Source organism: Podarcis tiliguerta (assembly GCF_965153285.1).
Source record: "Podarcis tiliguerta genome assembly, chromosome: Z".
In the NCBI taxonomy this organism is placed as follows: Eukaryota; Metazoa; Chordata; class Lepidosauria; order Squamata; family Lacertidae; genus Podarcis; species Podarcis tiliguerta.
The window spans coordinates 47,578,067-47,596,534 of record NC_139553.1 but is presented as its reverse complement, the minus strand read 5'-3'; the positions used below and the strand labels follow the sequence as shown (position 1 = coordinate 47,596,534).

General features: G+C 45.8%; 1 protein-coding gene across 2 annotated transcripts in view; it reads right to left on the bottom strand.

Moving 5' to 3' along the window:
* Positions 1–18,468, bottom strand: part of SLC6A14 (solute carrier family 6 member 14) — a 49,682-nt gene that overhangs the window by 28,430 nt on the left and 2,784 nt on the right. The window contains exon 1 of one of the 2 annotated variants that reach the window (XM_083422617.1): positions 66–294. The exons of the other annotated variant lie outside the window; for it this stretch is intronic. Coding sequence (XP_083278743.1) covers positions 66–113 — 48 coding nt within the window. The 5' untranslated portion in view covers positions 114–294. Of the gene's footprint in view, positions 1–65; positions 295–18,468 lie in introns of those variants that run through there. 2 annotated transcript variants of the gene reach the window in all.

Sequence of the window (18,468 nt, the reverse complement as noted above, 5' to 3'; positions counted from 1 at the left end):
CGCGTCCGGCCGGACGCCGGTGACGCCTGTTCGGCTGCATCTTGCCCATCACTGTGCGGACTCACCTCCTTGTTACCGCACCGCAGGAAAGACGGCAAGCTGAGCCACCCCATCGCTGTCTGTGTTCGAAGCCCGGAGTCTTTCGCAGACTGCTACCTCCTGCACTCCCGTCCAGGTAGCTTTTATGGGGCGAGGCGGGCCGGGCCCGCCCTAGCTGCCCTCCTCCTCCACCTCTCCGGGAGGGACCTTACAGGTGGAACCGGGAGAAGGGCAGGCCCCTCCCCTCCCCCACCCGGTCATGTCCCGTCCCGTTTGGGCACAGCACGATGGGGAGGAGGCCGCGGAGCAGCGTACCCGTCACCCGCCTCCACTTCTCCATTCAGGCAATTTGTCCCCCGCCCCAAATCGGAGCCTACCCCGGTCTCAGGAGGACAGGTAGCCGTTCAAACGTTCCTCTGTCGCTTCCCTTTCCTTCAATGGATTCACGTCTAAGTCCACTTCCCCTCGTCTCTGCCGCTCAGGCGTCCCATACTTCTCCCCCCCCCCCTTCCACCCTTTGCTCATCTGCGGACCAGCCGCCCTTCCCGCTTGCCCCCTCTCCAGCAAGGCTTCCCTTACCCGCTTCAAAATTTTAAAATGGCTTTTTCACAACGGCGGCGGGAGCTTCCTGACACTAGCCTGGTCCACACGGGACGCTGAACAGGAGTCCAAGCTGCCTCGGTTATTTATTTACTTCTTACATTTATGTCCCACATATTGGTCCCCAAGGAGACCAAGGTGGCCTGCGTGCTTCTCCCCTTCCTCACTTAAGCCCAGCAGCAACCCAGTGAGGTAGGTGAGACTGAGCGGCAGGGACTGGCCCCCAGGGTCAGGAGCGTTACTACTGAGCAGGCTTCAGACCTGGTCTTTCCCGTGTCCTAGTCCCAGAGACTCTAGCCCAGAACAGCCCAACTTTTCAAACCAAGTGGGCCGAAAAAGTACTTTGACACAGAACCCGTAGGTTGGACACTGCCCTGTTGCGCAGGGGTGGGGGTGAAGGCTGCCAAAATTTGACACCCCCCCCCAAGGTGTGCTGCCTTGTAACACCATACAATCAACTAATAATCTACTCCTGTATAAGATAAGTGTGCGCACTAATGTACATAGATGGTACCCTTGCTGAACAGCGCACATGAAGAACCATAGGCGTGTGCAGCTCAGTCGGTTTGTGTACACAGATTGTGCACTCATCTGGATCTGATGGTTGGTCCATCGACCCCAGTATCCTTACTGGCAGAGGCTTTCTCTCTCTCTCTCTCTCTCTCTGCCTGGAGATGCCTTTGGGGATTGAACCTGAGACCTTCTGCATTCAAGGCAGATGCTCTGCCACGGAGCTACAGCTCTTCTTCTAAGAACAAAACAAGGTACTAGTCCTCATAGTTTTGTATTAAGGGTGGATTTGATAAGAACATAGAAAACTGCCTGGTACAGAATGAGATCGTTTTGGCTACAACCAGCTCAGTATTGCCTGCACTGACTGGCAGTGGCTCTCCATGGTTTCAGGCGGGCGACATTCTCATCCCAAACCTGCAGAGGCCATCAGATGGAACCTGGGCTCCACCTGCAAAGTGGGTGCTCTGCCACTGAGTCAGAGCCCTGCCAAAGGCAAGAGCAGGGGGCATAGAGCTTCTCCATTTAGAAGGCCAGAAAGATAAAATCTGTGCCTGATTCCAGGAAGGAATAGTAGGCAGCAAGAGGCTAAAGAACCTTCTGTCCACTGAGCTTTCTTTTCAATCCATCATCAACTGCCTCTTTAGGACTGTTTTGGCATCTATTCCTCCATCTATTCCTCCCTTTCAGTTCAATTATCCACCATTCCATTCATTTTTGCCTGGCTCTTTATCACGGACTGCTGTGTATGTATGAGAATGGGGGGGGGGGGAGGGAGAGGGGCAGGGAGAGAAATGTCTCTGCTAACTTTTCAGAATCACAGTCTCTCTCACTTTCTCCCCTCTCAACCTCTATCCACACATTTCATTTTATTTGGAGCAATAACATTCATACATTTTGCAAAGTACGCTTTTCAGCTCCATCTTTTTTTTTTTTTAAGGGAACCATAGGAGCCAACTCCTAGGGGCCCTGGGGGCTTTGGCCCCCAAGATAAAATATTTGAGGGGGCCAGGCCCCTGCAAAGTTGATGGGCATTGCCATTCAAATGGTCTTGTGTGTGCTGTGTCATGTGATCGATTATGTGCGGCGGAGCCCACCTGCACCCCCATAATATTTTATTCAAGTTGGCACTCCTGAAGGGAAGCACCCAAGGTCTGTGTTTCCTTGCTTTTCGAGTCAACTCCCACAGTATAGCTTTGCACTCTTGAACAGTGCAAAGCAGGACAGCATTTGCATCTGAGGGACAAGCAAAGCTAAGCTAGGCAAAAAATGAGATTGCATTGCTTGGATAAGATGTTTGCAGTCTAGGGAGCCAGTAGTGGACAGGAGGACAAAAGAGTTTTAGCTCCCCCACCCACAGCCAAATCCAGCTGAACAGAGCCTCTCCTATGGAAGGGCTTTAAGAAGACCAGAAACAGTTGGAAGGGGAGGAGTTTAGCGGCAGGGATTCTTTTAATTTTATTGCTTCTTTTTACATGGCTTTTTATGTATTTCGGTATTTTATGTATTGCAATTCTGCTGCTATTTTTATTGATTATACTTTAAGTAATGGTTTATTGTAATTGTTGAGAGCAAATTTCCATTTAATTGTTATTTGTTGATACTTGAGTGTTGATTTTGTTATGTACTATAATAATAATCATAATTATTTGTACCCCACCTCTCTGACTGGGTTGTCCGAACCACTACATTCTAATGGATTATTGAATACAGTACTACATTATTTGATATGTTGTTTATTTAAAGTCATATTTTTGGTATGACTTGTATTGGATTAGATGTTGTAGGATGTGTGATATTTGTTGTATATTTCCTTGTTTCTTCTGTCTGTAAACTGCCTTGTTGTGTAGCAATACAGAAAAGCGGTATGCAAATTATAAGTGAAATGAAATGAAAATGAAATGAAGGTTGTTAAGAGTAGGACCTGGGAGACCAGGGTTCAAAGGTGCCTCTCATCCTAGTCTTCCTCACAGGGTTGTTGTGAGGATAAAATGCGGAGAGGGAGAACCATGCATTCCACCTGGAGCTCCTTGGAGGAAAGGCAATATAGAAACGAGATAAATAAAATAAAATAAAAAATATTGGGAATGTGATAGGTTTTGCCATGGTTTGAAGAACACATAAATCCGGGGGGGGGGGGGGGTTAAGTAGAAAGGGTAAGGCAAGTGAAGGATAGCTGCCAGTTCAACATTTCTTCACACTTCTTCTTTCATTCTTTGCAGATCCAGAACTTTGCTTCACAGTCAGCTGAGAGAAAGGGTGACTTCAAAGAGGAAAATCCAGAATTGCCCCATCACTTTTCCTGCACCCACACAGTTGCTGTGCAATGCAGAATTTCATTCACTCTGAACTAACAACTCTCCAAGGTGTCTTGCAATGTATCTGGAAAAACCAAAGTCACCATCACAACAGCAGCTGGAGCAATAAAACCAAGGAAGGTAGGTTGACTCATAAGGAGGTAGAAACCAAAAACTGAAGACCATTAGAGCAACCAGAATGGCACAAAAGAGTGTGCAAGCTTTTGAGTTACCAGGAAAAGTGGGTAAACAAAGCAACCGGGATCTTTTGTGGGCGGGAGTGAGGGGCGGAGATGAAGCTGTGAGTTTGCAACAGGGAAGAGACTTACGATGGAATGTGGGAGGAGATAGCTGACATTAGAATGAGGTGCACCTGCGTGTGGTGAGGTTTCAGGGTGCACAAAGGGCTGCTGAGAAACAAGAAGGAAAAAGGGAGGGGTCATAGGTCAGCAGCAGAGCACTTGCTTTGCATGCAGAAGAATATGCCAGGTTCAGTCTCCAATGGCATCTCCCTGTAGGGCTGGGAGAGATCCCTGCCTGAAACCCTGGAGAGCTGCTGCCAGTCAGTGTACGATACTACTGATGGACAGCTTCCTGTGTTCCTAACGTACAGTGACCGACTCCCCATCTGTGGGAATTCAAAAGAAGAAAATTACCTTGATCCATAGCCACCCTTAGGAACAACACAGGTGTCTTGGAACAGGTGGGAAACAGGAGTGAAGAGGAACAAGGCAGTAGTTATGTCAAGCAGGTACAGGCTAATTTTAGGTGCCTGAGATTGCTTTATTCCTCTTACCTCCTGGTCCACTTTCCCTTGTGTTGTGTTGTGTTTGCTTAGATTATTACCCTGTGAAGGGACTGTCCTGTTTTGTATGTAACCTTGTTTGGGAACCCCCCCCCCCGCCCAATGTTATAAAATCCTTTTTCCAGTTTAGAATTTTGCATCCGAATTGCTTACTTTAAAAAAATAAAATTCTAAAGTCGCATAAAAAGTTAGAATCTAGAATCCATTTTGGGGCACTATCTTTATTAGGCCACCAAAATGTCACAAAGGATAGGTCCGGATATTATTAGTATTGCTGAGATCTGGAAATGGCCTATGTCTCCAGATTTAAGGACTTAATAAGAGCATTGCTAGATCAGCAAACGTTAAGCAAGTTGGTGTTCATCATCATCACAGTCATCATTTTATTATTTATATCCCACACATCTCACTTGGTTGCCCCAGCTGCTCTGGGAGGCTTCTAACAGATATTAAAACATCATACATTAAGAGATTCCCTATACAGATCAGACCAAAATACTTCTTTCCTGCACTTACAGTATCCTTTTCAGACTGTGGTGACCAGAAATATGTACTTTATTCCAAATGTGGCAGCACCATAGATAGACATTGCAGTACTGACAGTTTCAACACACAGTGCACAAATGTCCCCATTTAGAAGTCAAGAAGAAATATTTTGATTGCCTCAATAGCTATCAGGGACGCAAACTTGGGTCTCGGTTTATAGGTGCCCAGCATATGTGACATGACATCATGATGTGACATCGTGATGTGATGTCATGATGTCACACACCCAGTGACCTCAGAACCTGACTTCCAATGCCACCGGAAGTCAGGTTCCAAGGTCTCGCAAGGCCTTTGATAGCATCTCCAAGGTTTTGCAAGATGCTTTGTGAGGCCCCCAGGGCTCCCTATAGTTGGTGCCCCTGATACCTATGTTCTTCCACTGTAGAAGGAAGCATGCCTCCAAATATCAGTAGCTGAGGTCAAAGATGTGAGGTGAGGATAAATCCAGTTCAGATTTTAAGACATCCTTCAGAATTTGCAGCTCTCCAAATTTTGCACCATGGTTTTCCTACCTACCAAACAACTACAAGAATCAAAATATTTGGGGAAGTTGTGCATAAAAACAAATATATTAGTGAAAATAGCATACAAAAAATGTAATATATTAAAGCGAAATTGTCTGCATGCATGTGTGAATGAGTCAAAACTGCATACAAAGGTGTGTTTCTTAGGAGAAATTTGCACTAAAATGCTGAAGAATTTTCATGAGGGGTTTTTTTTTTGGAAGGAAAAAAAAGGAAAAATCACAGATTGCTGCAGCAACATGGAAAACTGAATTTAAGGTTAGAAAAATGAGAAAACAGAGAGAACCAAAGCAGACAGAGCCTCCTCTCACTACCTGGAAGTTGCAGGTGTACGGGTGCTGATGTGCTCATATCTTGCTTCCAGGCTTCCCATTGGAGTATCTGGTTGGCCGCTATGAGAAGGGGATGCTAGACTTGACGGGTTACTGGCCAGATCCAACTGTCAGGCCCTTCTTGTGTTTTTATGCTTTCTGGTTCAGCTACATTTGTGCCTAACTCTGGCCAGTATACCTCGAAAAATGATAATGTGGGGCAGAAAATAGCAAAAAACACCAGGGCCATTGAAAAGGTTGTTTCCTTCTCAATGGCCTTTGGAATCTCTTCCATTTATGAATGCATTAACCAGGGTGAAGGGTTGCTTATTAGTTTTCTCTAGGGAATATCCCCAAATGGCCAAGCAGTTAACCCCCTTCAAATGGCCAGTTTTGAATACATTGGCACGGTTTGGGATTCTGCGCCCATGTCCTACAAGGTTTCTATACGCCACAAAGCCAGATGGGCATGTCTGTTTCCAAAGGGGACGATGAGAGTGCCTGGGATAGGATGGCCTACTGCGCAGTGCACTGCAGAACATAGAATAAATGTCTGCAAAATGCTTGCTCTGCTGAGTGACCAGGAGAAAGGGTTCTTCCTTCAAAACAAACTCAGAACAGGATGTTGAGTGTGGAACAGCATTCCTGTTGAGATTTAACCTGCTACCTGCACTTCCCAGGTACAATTGGAATAGTATTTTGTATGGTTTTAGTTCTGTTCTGCGTGTATTCGGTTGGGGATTTGCTGTGTTTTTAATAGCTTTTATTGTACATTGCCTTGAGACAATTGCATAGAAGATTAATGAATAAATGCTAATAATTACCCCACCATCTGTCCCCTGAATGGCTGCTAGAGGCCACTCAACACACCCTCATTCAATGCATTCCACTCACCATTCAGGAACATTTATCTATGTTCATCTGGCTATCCAGAATCTCAACCCTTTCTAATGTATTTCCATGGCCATTTGGAAGGGCCATGGAAATACATTAGAAAGGGTTGAGATTCTTTTTGTTCTGGCCATTTGAAGACGGTCCCTAAGAATCACCAAGGACACTGGGCCAATCACCACCCTGATGGTGGGAAGCATGTAGCAGTTGGGGCCTGGCATTCCTTTGGCTATTCAGAAGGAACCAATGTATTCCATTTGCTACTCCCTGTTATTGGCTTGAATATCTCCCCAAGGGAAAAGCAAAGGCATTTGGAGCTTTGGAGAAGGGTGGGTGGGTTATAAAAACCATGCGTGGTGCAGAGAAAGCAGGCAGGGATCATTTTTCACCACTTGCCTCTTATGCCACTAGAACTCAGGGGCCACCCAATGAAACCAGCCTGCAAGAGGCAGAGAGCAAAGCGAAAGGGGGCACAATTAGCTAGTGGAATTTGTAGATACACAAAAGTGGTTTAAAGAGGGCTTGAAGGAGGGGATCGTTATTCTGTTGTGGTTGTTACAACCTTAGGTCTGATCCAGCAGGACTCTCCAAAATTTCTTACTAAATTGCCTCCTTTCAAAAGCACAAGAAAAGGAAAACCTTCTGCAGAAAGCACCTTGATTCATGACAATTTTGGGCTTTGAATGCTTTTGGGGGGGCACTCAAGGCACCATGCCACACCTGGTTTGGGGCTAATCTAGATGCTGTATTAGCCGTATATGTATATAACCCCCCCCTTTTTTTTAGGTGATCTCCACCACATTTTTTGAATGATGCAGCCTTGGTTGGGGCTCATGGGAGCTGTAGTCAGTGAATCACCATATCAGTGAGGCTGAGAGGGAGGGGGCTTGCCGTCTGGGCAGCCCAGAACCTCCAGACACACTGCCCAAGCTTGTGCCCCTGAGGGGTCACTTCAGTGCTGCTAACACAGCAGTTTGACTTCCTCCACAGAGGCATGGGGAGGAATTTCTACTGCTAAGGAGCTGCCACAGAACAATGATATTGAAACTCTACTCCTCAGGTGGATAACAAACAGCCCTTAGGCTTATAACAACCCCAGGCTTGGTGGAAGGTTTTTGTTATGATTATTTTCTTAAAAAAACAACAAACACTCTATTGGCATCTTGCCTTAATGATTATGGAAGGCTCCTCTGAGATAATCTGTATTTACTTGGCAACACACCCTGATGCCAACCGCACTGTGCAGTCACGTTCATCCCTGCTTAGCAGGATGAAAGTATATTTTGCAATGTTAATGATGTCATGCTACTGTGGTGTTTTGTTCCTTTCTTTTTAAAGGTGCAAGCACAAGGTGCCCAGAAAGCAAAGTGTCAACACTGCAATTTAATCCTCATAGGGGGTGGGGTGGGGGAAACCTGGGTGTCCGGGGGATATTTACGTTATTTCCTTCTTTAAAAAAATATAACCAGTGTGTGTAACGAGGCTGGCAACTGCAAGGCTATGGTGACTGCTGTGAAACAGATTTCTGGCATTTTCTCTGGGTGGAGAGGGGTGGGCTTGGCCTTACAAGAAGGAGTCCGAAAGCTAGTTCAAGCAGGATTTGGAGTTATGGGGGTGAGGAGGAATCAAGCTGCTGTTATTATTCACTTTCTACACAGTTGTCTCAGGCAATGTACACTAGAACCTGCAAAAAACAACCTAGCTAGAAATATAAAAAACAGCAGATTTAAAACATAAACAAAACCATACAAAGTATACAACTCACAGTGAAGACCCATTTATCCAGCTGGGAAAGACTGTTAGAACAACAGCAGCAAATGTCCTCAGTTGTTATTGGAAACTCTGGCGGTTAGAGTACTGGGTTGAGACATGGGAGACCAGGATTCAAATCCCCACTCACTGGGTGTGACCTTGGGCCAGTTGCTTTAGCTCCTTGGAGAAAAAGGTGGGATATAAATGTTAGCAAAGAGATAACAAATAAATACGTGTTTATTCAGAAGCAAGCCCCAAGGTGCTCAGCGGATGTTATCCCCAGGAATGGTTGTGTTGGGATTACAGCCTTAAATCCATGTGATTGGCAGATTAACCAGCCAATTAAGTAACAAAACGTTTAGTCGATTAACTGTGGGAGGCCAGTTCCAAGCTGCAAGTGATGCTGAAAGCGAAGGGGAAAGCTTGTTGTTTCTGTGCCATGGAGTTGTGACATTTAGGAGGGGGGAGTCCCCACCCTTCTAATAACCAAACATGAATGAGAAAAGGAATATTCATAATTAATTCTTCTAAGAATAAGTGGCAGCTGCTGTTTATAGATCTGTAAGTTATCTTTCCTCACTTTGTAACATTTTCCCCAATATATTAGTTAAACTGTGGAACTCACACCCACAGGAAGAGTTAGTTATGGCCACCAACTTGGATGGTTTTAAAAGGGGGCTGGACAAATTCATGGAGGAGAAGGCTATTGGGGACTGCCAGTAGCTTCTAGCAGTGATGGCCGTGCTGCACTTCCACAGTCAGCCTCTGGATACCAGTTTCTGGAAACCACAAGTGGGGAGAGTGGTCTGGTTCTCTGTTCCTGTTTCCAGGCTTCCCACAGGCCCCTGGTTGGCCACTGTGAGAACTGAAAGGTGGACTAGATTGGCGCCCTTTGGCCTAATCCAGCAGGCCATCTTTGTGTTCTTATGCTTAGGAGACCTTTGTATCAGGGGTTTCAAAATACCACTTTCTTTTCTTCACTGCACTGGAACCTTCTGCCCTCTTGCCTAGGACAAGAGACAGGTATGCCAGCCAACTTGTTTCTGTTTTCACCCAAACACTTTCAGACAGGTTCTCATCCCTCAACTTGCAGGTGGAAAATGCAAGATCCACAGAGTAAATCAACTTGTAGGGCAAGTCTGCCCACATGCCACTCATGGAAGCGAGGTGACCCTTAACAGGAAGTCTTCCCTGAAAAGTGCTGGCAGGAGCAATGAGTGCATGCCAGGGACTTAGATGCCATTGTGGTGGAGATGAGTGACCGTCTTACAAGACCAGGCTGGGCACCCCGTCTGACATATGCGAGAGGCAGCCCTTACACAAGCAGGTTGGCAGAAGGAGAACACCCAGGTCAAACAGTATGTGTCAAGAGGTGCTGCCCAGGTGATGGAATTGCAGAGCTGACTGTCAAAGCAAAGTTAGTTCAACACAGAGAGCTCCAAGTTGCTTCCAGGCCAAATGGGTGTGCCTGGCATTCCAATTCTCGTCCAGACATAGTTTCAGGAGTTACCTTAAGCAGAACAAAGGCACATGTGTATTCAGACTCTGACCAAAGATAACCCCAGTTCTGTATCACCATCAATTTTGTCAACCTGGGATTTTTTTTACTACAGTGGTACCTCGGGTTACAGATGCTTAAGGTTACAGGCGCTTCAGGTTACAGACTCCGCTAACTCAGAAATAGTACCTCGGGTTAAGAACTCTGCTTCAGGATGAGAACAGAAATCGCGTGGCGGCAGCAGCAGGAGGCCCCATTAGCTAAAGTGGTACCTCAGGTTAAGAACAATTTCAGGTTAAGAACGGACCTCCAGAACGAATTAAGTTATTAACCCGAGGTCCCACTGTACTCATATTGCATATTTCTGTGTAATTTACCGTATTTTTCGCTCTATAACACGCATCCGACCATAACACGCACATAGTTTTTAGAGGAGGAAAATCCGTAGGCATGCCACCCGTAGGCATTCCCTCCATAACACGCACAGACATTTCCCCTTACTTTCTAGGAGGAAAAAAGTGAGTGTTATGGTGCAAAAAATACGGTATTTGGCTTCTCAGATTTAATGAAATCTATGAATATGTGTGGGTGGGAAAGACTTGGTGGTTGAGCAACTACCAGGACCGTGATGCAGCACAGCAAGATCAAGCAGGGGTTTTGTTGTTGTTTTGTTTTTTAAACCCTTCAGGAATGGGGAATTTGTAGCTCTCCAAATGTTGCTAGGCTACAACTCCCAGCCGCCCTGGACATTGGTCCTGCTGGCTGGGCTGATGGGAGTTGTGGTCCAGCAACACAGAGAGAGCTAACCATCCCTGTTCTAACTCTAACTCTAATGGTGCAATGTGCACCATTGCGTTGGCAAAAATGCTAAAATTGTGCTATATCAGTTACAGGCACACACCCCCCATTCACACGCATTCAGTATGTGTGCAACTGCGTACACGTGCATAGTGCGGAACCTGGAAGTGACCTGCTGTAAACTTCACAGAAAGGGGCAGAGTGAGGGTGGACTTTTCCAGTGGTATTTCAAATACCAGTGGTATTTCACTTAAATGCACGGTACCTTGGAATGTAACCCCTGTGAAAATTGGAAGCTGCCTGTGCTCATTTTTCCAACCTTAAATTTAGTTTGTGGATTTTTTGAAGTCCTCGTGGAAATTCATCTGATTTTAGTGTGATTTTCCCCCAATATACAAATGTTTGCATACAATCTTGCCTAATATGGACATCTTTGCAGAGCAGTGCTTATTATTATTATTAGCCCTCCCCCCTCCCTTTACCACAAGGTATCAGGGGCAGTTCTCTGACTGGAAGAAGTAGAAAGTGGAGTCCCATAAGGATTGGTACGGGAGCCTATGCTTTTTAACTTGTTCATAAATGATCTAGAGTTAGGAACAAACAGTGCGGTGGCCAAATTTGCCGATGACACTAAATTGTTCAGGGTTGTTAAAACAAAAAGAGATTGCAAAGAGCTCCAAAACGACTTCTCCAAACAGGTGGAATGGGCAGTAAAATAGCAAATGCAATTCAGTGGAAACAAGTGTGAAGTGATACACATATGTGCTAATGGGATCTGAACTGGAAATGACAGACCTTCATATGAGATAGCTTGATGAAGATGTTGAGCCAGTATTCAGTGGCTGTAGAAAAGGCAAATTCTATGCTAGGGATCATTAGGAAAAGAACTGAAAATAAAACGGCAGATATCATGAATGCCATTATAGAAATCTATGGTGCAACCACATTTGGAGTCATATGGACAGTTCTGGCCGACTCACCTCAAAAAGGCTATTCTGGAGTTGGAAAAGGTTCAGATAAGGGCAACTGAAAAATAATGAAGGGGGTGGGGGTGACTCCCCTCTGAAGAAATGTTGTAGCATTTGAGACTTCTTAGTTTAGAGAAAAGGTGAGTAAGGAGCAGCATGACTGAAGTTTGTGAAATTATGCTTGGCATGCAGTCAAATGCATGGAGAAAATGGGTAGAGAAAAGTTTTTCTCCCTCTCTCATAACACTGGAACTCGTGGACATCGAATGAAGCTGAATCCTGGAAGATTTAGGAAAGATAAAAGACAGTATTTTTCCCAAGCAGCACATAGTCTAAGTGTGGAACTTGCTCCACCAGAAGGCAATCAACTAGGGTGGCTTTAAAAGAGGATTGGGCAAACTCAAGGAGAAGAAGGCTACCCATGGCTACTCGCCAGGAGGGCTGTTCTCTACCGCCACAGTCAGAGGCAAAAGTGCTTCTGGTTGCCCTCCTAGGGAGGGGAAAGTGCTCTTGTACTCGAACCCTGCCTCTGGGTTTTCCACTGGGGCATCTGGTTGGCCACTGTGAGAACAGCAGACTCTCCAAGTGTCCCTATTTTCCAGGGATGTCCCTGATTTAGAGAAGCCGTCCCAGTTTCTGATTTGACTGTGGAATGGGACATCCCTATTGGAGAAGTGTTGGAGGGTATGGAACAGGATGTTGGGCCACTTGCTTGATCCAGCAGACTATTCTTATGTTCTTGTGGCAGTTACAACCATTACAACACAATGGCTAAGGACAGTTTAAAACAACTTACAGCCACAGAAATAAGGCGAGTCCTGAAATAGACATCAAAGGGGCCTACAGATGTGTCTTTAGCATCTTACCACGTTATTTTAACCAATAGTACATTGAATGTCTGAATGTGTTTTTATACACATTACTTGGCTAGAGAAGTACACTGCAGAATTTGGAGAATCTGGATGGAAAGCTGTGTTTTGGATCATGTGCAAATCAGGCAGATTTGCTTTGGAATGCAAGTGAGACTGATTTCTCCCCATCCTTATCATCCTTGACATCAGCCGAGTTGAGCATCGTTGGACTTGGCAATGATACAGAGGAACAGGCTGCCCCTGTCTTGGGTTTCTGACGCTGTGATAGAAACCCACAATGGAGATGGCGCAGCAGAGGAGGATGCACAGACCGCTTTGCATTACGGTGCAGAACATGTCTGGGTTCCCTGGGATTAGAGATGGCAGCAGTGACCAACCCTTTTCCCCGCAGCCAAAGGGCCCCCCTGCCTCCCATCTGGGGCTAGTGTGTCAGTGATGGCTGTGGCCACTGCCAACTCCCACCTCACATGCACACATCAGAGCACCACAGTGACCAGCTGGCAACCCCTCTCCTGTCAAATCCTCAGCAAAGGACAAGGGCCGGGGGGGGGGCAATTTCCTCCCCATCACAGCGCTGGGATGGGCAGAGTGCTTGAAATCTCTTTGCTCAGCCCAGTGCCGAGATGGGGAGGAAAACCGCAACCGCTCTGCTCTTCAGATGAGAGGCAACAGGACTTGCTGTTACTTATGAGATACTCAAGGCCACTGTCGTCCACCTCCTTCATCCAAAATTCCTGGATCTGGGCAGTGCAAGGATTCTTCCATGAATCATTCTTTTAATTTCCCCAGGCAGTTTCAGTTTTTGATTGACTCACATTCCTGGGAATGTTGAACCTTCCTCTTGTTCCTGTCCTGTTACATAAACAGCCGTTCAGTAGTTGATGGGGAAGTTTCTCTAGGGTGTCTCAGTCCAACCATCTAGTTTCCAACACATTCCCATCTAATTGGGGGGTTGGGGTTGGGAATGTGCCAAAAAATACTTCTGAGGCCTTTGGCGGCAGAATGGGGCTTCCTAAACATTTCTTGAGCCTTATACATGCTGCTGAGGTCTTCCAGGTTTCACTGAAGGTGAGGAGCCAGCCTACCTTCTCCTGGCGAGCGGCTCCGAATCTTTGCTTTCAAAGAAACAATTAATGTCACAATTCACGAGGAAATACCCAAAATGTAAGTCATTTTCAAAGGAGGTTAAATCGGTGCACATACGCTCTCTTTGACCTGCTCATAAATTCTGGTAAAATATTGCGGTGGCACATCAGCACAATCTGTTTCTTTTTTGAAACCTTTGTTTCCTGCTCTTCTGGTGCAAAAAACCAGCACACCGGGTGGCTTATGGCTTTTAACATTGCAATGACATTTGAAGCAATATAAAATAATTGTGCAAGGTGACAAGGTTGGTGTTTGAAAAAAGGCTAAAACATAAAAAGTCTGCCAGAATCCAACAGTCTTTGGGTATCGATGCAGGAGCAAGGTATATTTCATGAGGGAAGATGTTCCATAAAGTAGCTTGGCCTTGGCTAACCTGAGTTGTAGTCCAAAACATCTGGGGGGCACCAGGCTGGGAAAGGTGCTGAGATATGAATTTTATTGTGGGAAGACAGAAGCTAGTGGCTCACCAGGTATGGGGCTGCCACTGAAAAGGCTTTTCTATAGAACATAAAAGACTTCCATATCCAGCTGGAATTTGCTCCATTTACCTGTGTGGGTGGATGTGTGAAATCTCAAGGCGTTCAACATGAGCAAATGAAGTCATCTTACCCTTTTGAGTCAGATCCTTGGCACATCCAGGCCAGTATCACCAACACTGAATGGCAGCAGCTCTCCAGCATCACAGGCAGCCATCCTTAGATGTGGCTTAACTGGAGAAGTGCACTTTTTCATGAAATGCTTCCAATTTCCTTCTTATGGTCCTCAGTGCATCCTCTGACTTGTGTGGTTAACAGAGTTGTTTTTCTGGTGATGCAACCATTTTTATTTTTATTTTTTAAAAAGTATCAATCTAAACTTGCCTAACTAGAATTGCAATACACAGCACGCAAACCTGTTCAGCAACAGCAACCTGCATGTGGTAGAAACTGAGGCTATAAGTCAATAGATGCTTTATCCTGCCAGATTATTTGCCAATGTGACTGCTTCCTTTTGTGCTCCTTTGGCCACCTTCCTTATTTGTTTTTATGCAATACATGTTGAAGAAGAGTTCCTCCATCTAAGAAAATTATGGATTCCTTTGCAATAGTCATCAAGTGTTTGCGAGAACATGCTGGTTTCTCGCTCCCCACCCTCCCCCCGCCAAACCCAGTGAACGCAGATATGCAAAGTATGTATAGAAATATCTCAGCTTGCCAATACAACATTTGCATTCAAAATTAATAGGGAGCAAGCTTTGGAGTTCAACAGCACTCGTCATCAGACTGTATGGGTAGCCAACATGGTGTGTTCCAAATGTTGTTGGACTACAAACTCCATCAGCCTCAGCCAGCATGAGCAGCCATCAAGGAAGATGGGAGTTGTAGTCCAACATCAACGTCAAGGCATTTTCACTTGACAGAGTTCCAGAGCAGGGGAATGAAATCCTCACCCCCACATCTTGTGGAAGGGTACCACGTCAGCTCTATGGGGTTCAGGTTTCAATTTGCTCTGCCTTTCAGGAGTGCCAACTTGAATAAAATATTGGGGGGGGGGGAGGTAAGCCCCACCCTGCATAATCAATCACATGACACAGTGCATGCACAGCATTTGAATGGCAATGCCCATCAACCTGGGGGCCTCCTCAAATATTTTAGGGGGGGGGAAAGATCCCTCAGCACCTAGGAGTTGGCTCCTATGCTGCCCTTAACATAAAAAGGGATGGCATGCAGAAAGAGGAGTCAGGAACTAAAATGCTGAAAAGTCTTCAGCTGGGCCCTGGCTGGTCTCCCAAGCAGGTATCACATTAGTACGGAGAATTTGGCACTGGGTTTCAACAGTCAAGGGAGCATGGAAGTAGACCAAGCAGACAGATCAGTGTTGCTTCAGGGGAAAAATAAAAATAAATGAATGGTGCATTTCCAAAATAGACCAACCTAGAAGATGAATGGTGCCTGCCATGGCCAATGAAACCTGTCAGATCAGTTGACAATGAGTGCAAGATGGTTGCACAAGAGCATAGTGGATCTTCATACACAACAAGAAGAGGCATCTATTTCATCACTGTTGCACAGATTTCATCAAATTTTGCATGGAATTTTCAGTTTGGAGTCAGCTCATAGATTTACTTCTTCAGAAGGGGACAAACTCTCAGGCCTTGTCTTCTGAGCCCAGGAAGGGGATATGATTCATTTTGGAAGCTGTCTGGTTTTTTGTGTTGTTGTTTGTTTTTGAGTCAGGAAGGGTGTCACAAGGTTACATGTACATTTCTTTTGAAGTGTGAAATGCATACATTGTGTTTCCTCCAGAATGAGCTCCAAATGATTTAGATAGGGTCCCTAGGTGGGCTGCCCTTCCTTCATGACTTTTATCAAGGATGGGCTAACTCAGGTTTCAAACCCTGAACCTGAAATCTCCTTGGAAGGAGGAACAGGGGAAGCAGATTTCATCAGCGGCACCCTTGAGAAGCAATGTTGCCTAGGCTTCCGGGTGCATTTCAGGCTGCCCCCCCCCCCATCACTCCCAGGGTTACAGGAGCAGAGCAGAAAACAAGCTAAACAACAGTTTCAAGGCTGTTTACCGACAGATTGGTTAGATCAAGATTGTGTGCATTATTTGCTGCTTTAATAATATCTGACATTTAGTGAGATAGCATATCAAATTTCTGCTCAAGCAGAGCTGGGGCTGCTCTCCCGTCCAAGGCCAGTGCCTGCCTTTTTTATTATTGTGCACATCTGAGTCTCTGTCCTCCTCCATTGTAGCAGAACTTCCCTGCCTTCTTGGTCCTTCATATTGCCTTTGGCCATGTCAGCATCTGAGGCCTCTGAAGACTCAGGCAGAGCTCCCTCTACTTCTTCCTGAAGATCTAACCTTGCTGAGGCTGTGTAAAACTTTTTGATTAGATGTCAATAGGATCCATCACGGGTGTAGAATGGGGGTGTGAGCCAGGCGCCCCTGCACAGTGTCCCATCCCACCCTGCCTGCTGCTGCGTCCCCAGTCCCCTCACTGAATGGCTGCCTGGCCAGCATCAGGGGGGATTTGCCCACCAAGAGCTGCATTGGTCTACCGGGCTCCACATGTGTGGGCAGGGGCACAGACCTGCTTGGCTCAGGTGGCCAGGGCTGAGCTGGTGCACGGGCTCCATGAACCCTCTGCACCTGGTGGACGTGTGCTCAGCAGTGTTGGTGGTGATGGCTGGCCTGGCGCAGTGGCTTCTGTGGCCCTGCCCAGCACACACGCACACACATGCATGTGTCCCAGATGTCAAAAAGAACGCAACACTGCTGGGATCCAGTCTGCATAGATTGGAGACAAAGAGCTATGCTGCCATTTCGCTTTCCAGCTAGCCACAGTCCCACCCTAGGATTCTGTATGGCACTGCAGACACTCCATTGTGTCAGGAGCAAGGAGCCATCCCTGGAGGACACTGTACCCATCCACCAATGACACCAACAGCTGTCCAGAGTTCTGGGTAGGGTAGGGGATTAAAGGGGAAGAAAAGCTGGTCTGATGTGAATGATTTTTGGACTAGGGAGAGGTTGAGGTTTTGTTTATTAAGTAGAGACCCTGAGTGTTGCTTTTATTATTATTAGGGTATGTTTTATATGGACATTGTGGTCTCAACATTGTGGTCTCATAGGCTCCAGTGGTATATATGTTCAAATAACCCATATATCATGAAGACACCCAGTGCCGAATTCACGTATAAGCTAAGCAAACTATAGCTTAGGGCCCCACTCTCTTTGGGCCCCCCCAAAAAATAAAGGAAAAAACCCTGGATGTACATTTCCAAAATATAAGAAAATAAATAAATAAAACCTACATATTTTGTTATGTGCAAATGGCTTGAGATACCTATTAGGTCCATCAATTACCATATAGCATATAATCAACACAAAAACCAGGAACAAGTTGTTGTTGACAAAGGACAGCTGGACATATAAAGGGCCCCATTACCTCCAGTAACTTTGGGCCTCATCAAACCTAAATCCAGCCCTGAAGACACCACAGTTGCCACTGAGCCTCATTCTCGAAGGAAATATGAGCCCTGGGTAAGCACCTGGAGCCCCTGGAGTCTTGCACCACTCGAGAGATTATGGTGGCCCCTCAGCTATACTATTCAAGGGATTCTGAATACTATAAAAGCCAGAGTAAATAGGATGGCCTTTCCCTAAAAGAGATGAGGATGGGCAGATCTGCATAGCTTTCAACAACCTGGCATGGCACCCCCAGATATTTTGCTTGGGGCTGATGTGAGTTGTCAAAAACATCTGGTTGGTGGAGCCTGGACTAGGGAAAAAGTGCGCCATGTATGGCAGCCTCCAGCAACTTGGTGCCCTCCAGAGGTTATGGACCACCATGCACATCAACCCCTGGAGGGCGCTAGGTTGGCAAAGTGTGGTTTGCAACTCTGTGTCCTGCAGACTCCATGGACATTAACAGACCCTTCTCCACCAAGAGTGAGTTTGGGATGTTGTTGGAAAAAATAATATTTTCATAAAACTGTATTTTAGTTATTATGTTTTCTTTTGAGTCTATGGCCTAGCTAAACTGAAAGAGCCTGTACCTGCCTCTTACAGTACAGAACTAGCTGATTTTAGGTACTGTAAGTAGCTAATGTCCGTTACAGAACACTGAAAAGAATAAGCTGTTAGAATCTAAGGTGCACAAAAAAAGAATTAATCTTGTGATTAATCTTGAATTGTTTTGCAGACGGATGAAAGGCGACATTGGAAGACTTTTAACCAACAGGAAAATTAGTTAAAGTCTTAACAGAGAAAGACGCTGAAGAATGGTTAGATGTAATCACATGATATTATGGTGAGGGCTGATCTGAAGAGTCAAATGACTTTGACTGGTCCAGGATGGTGACACTGGGTTGCAACAGCTAAGATTGCTGTGATCCTTTGAGTATTGAATAGAAATGATGTGTG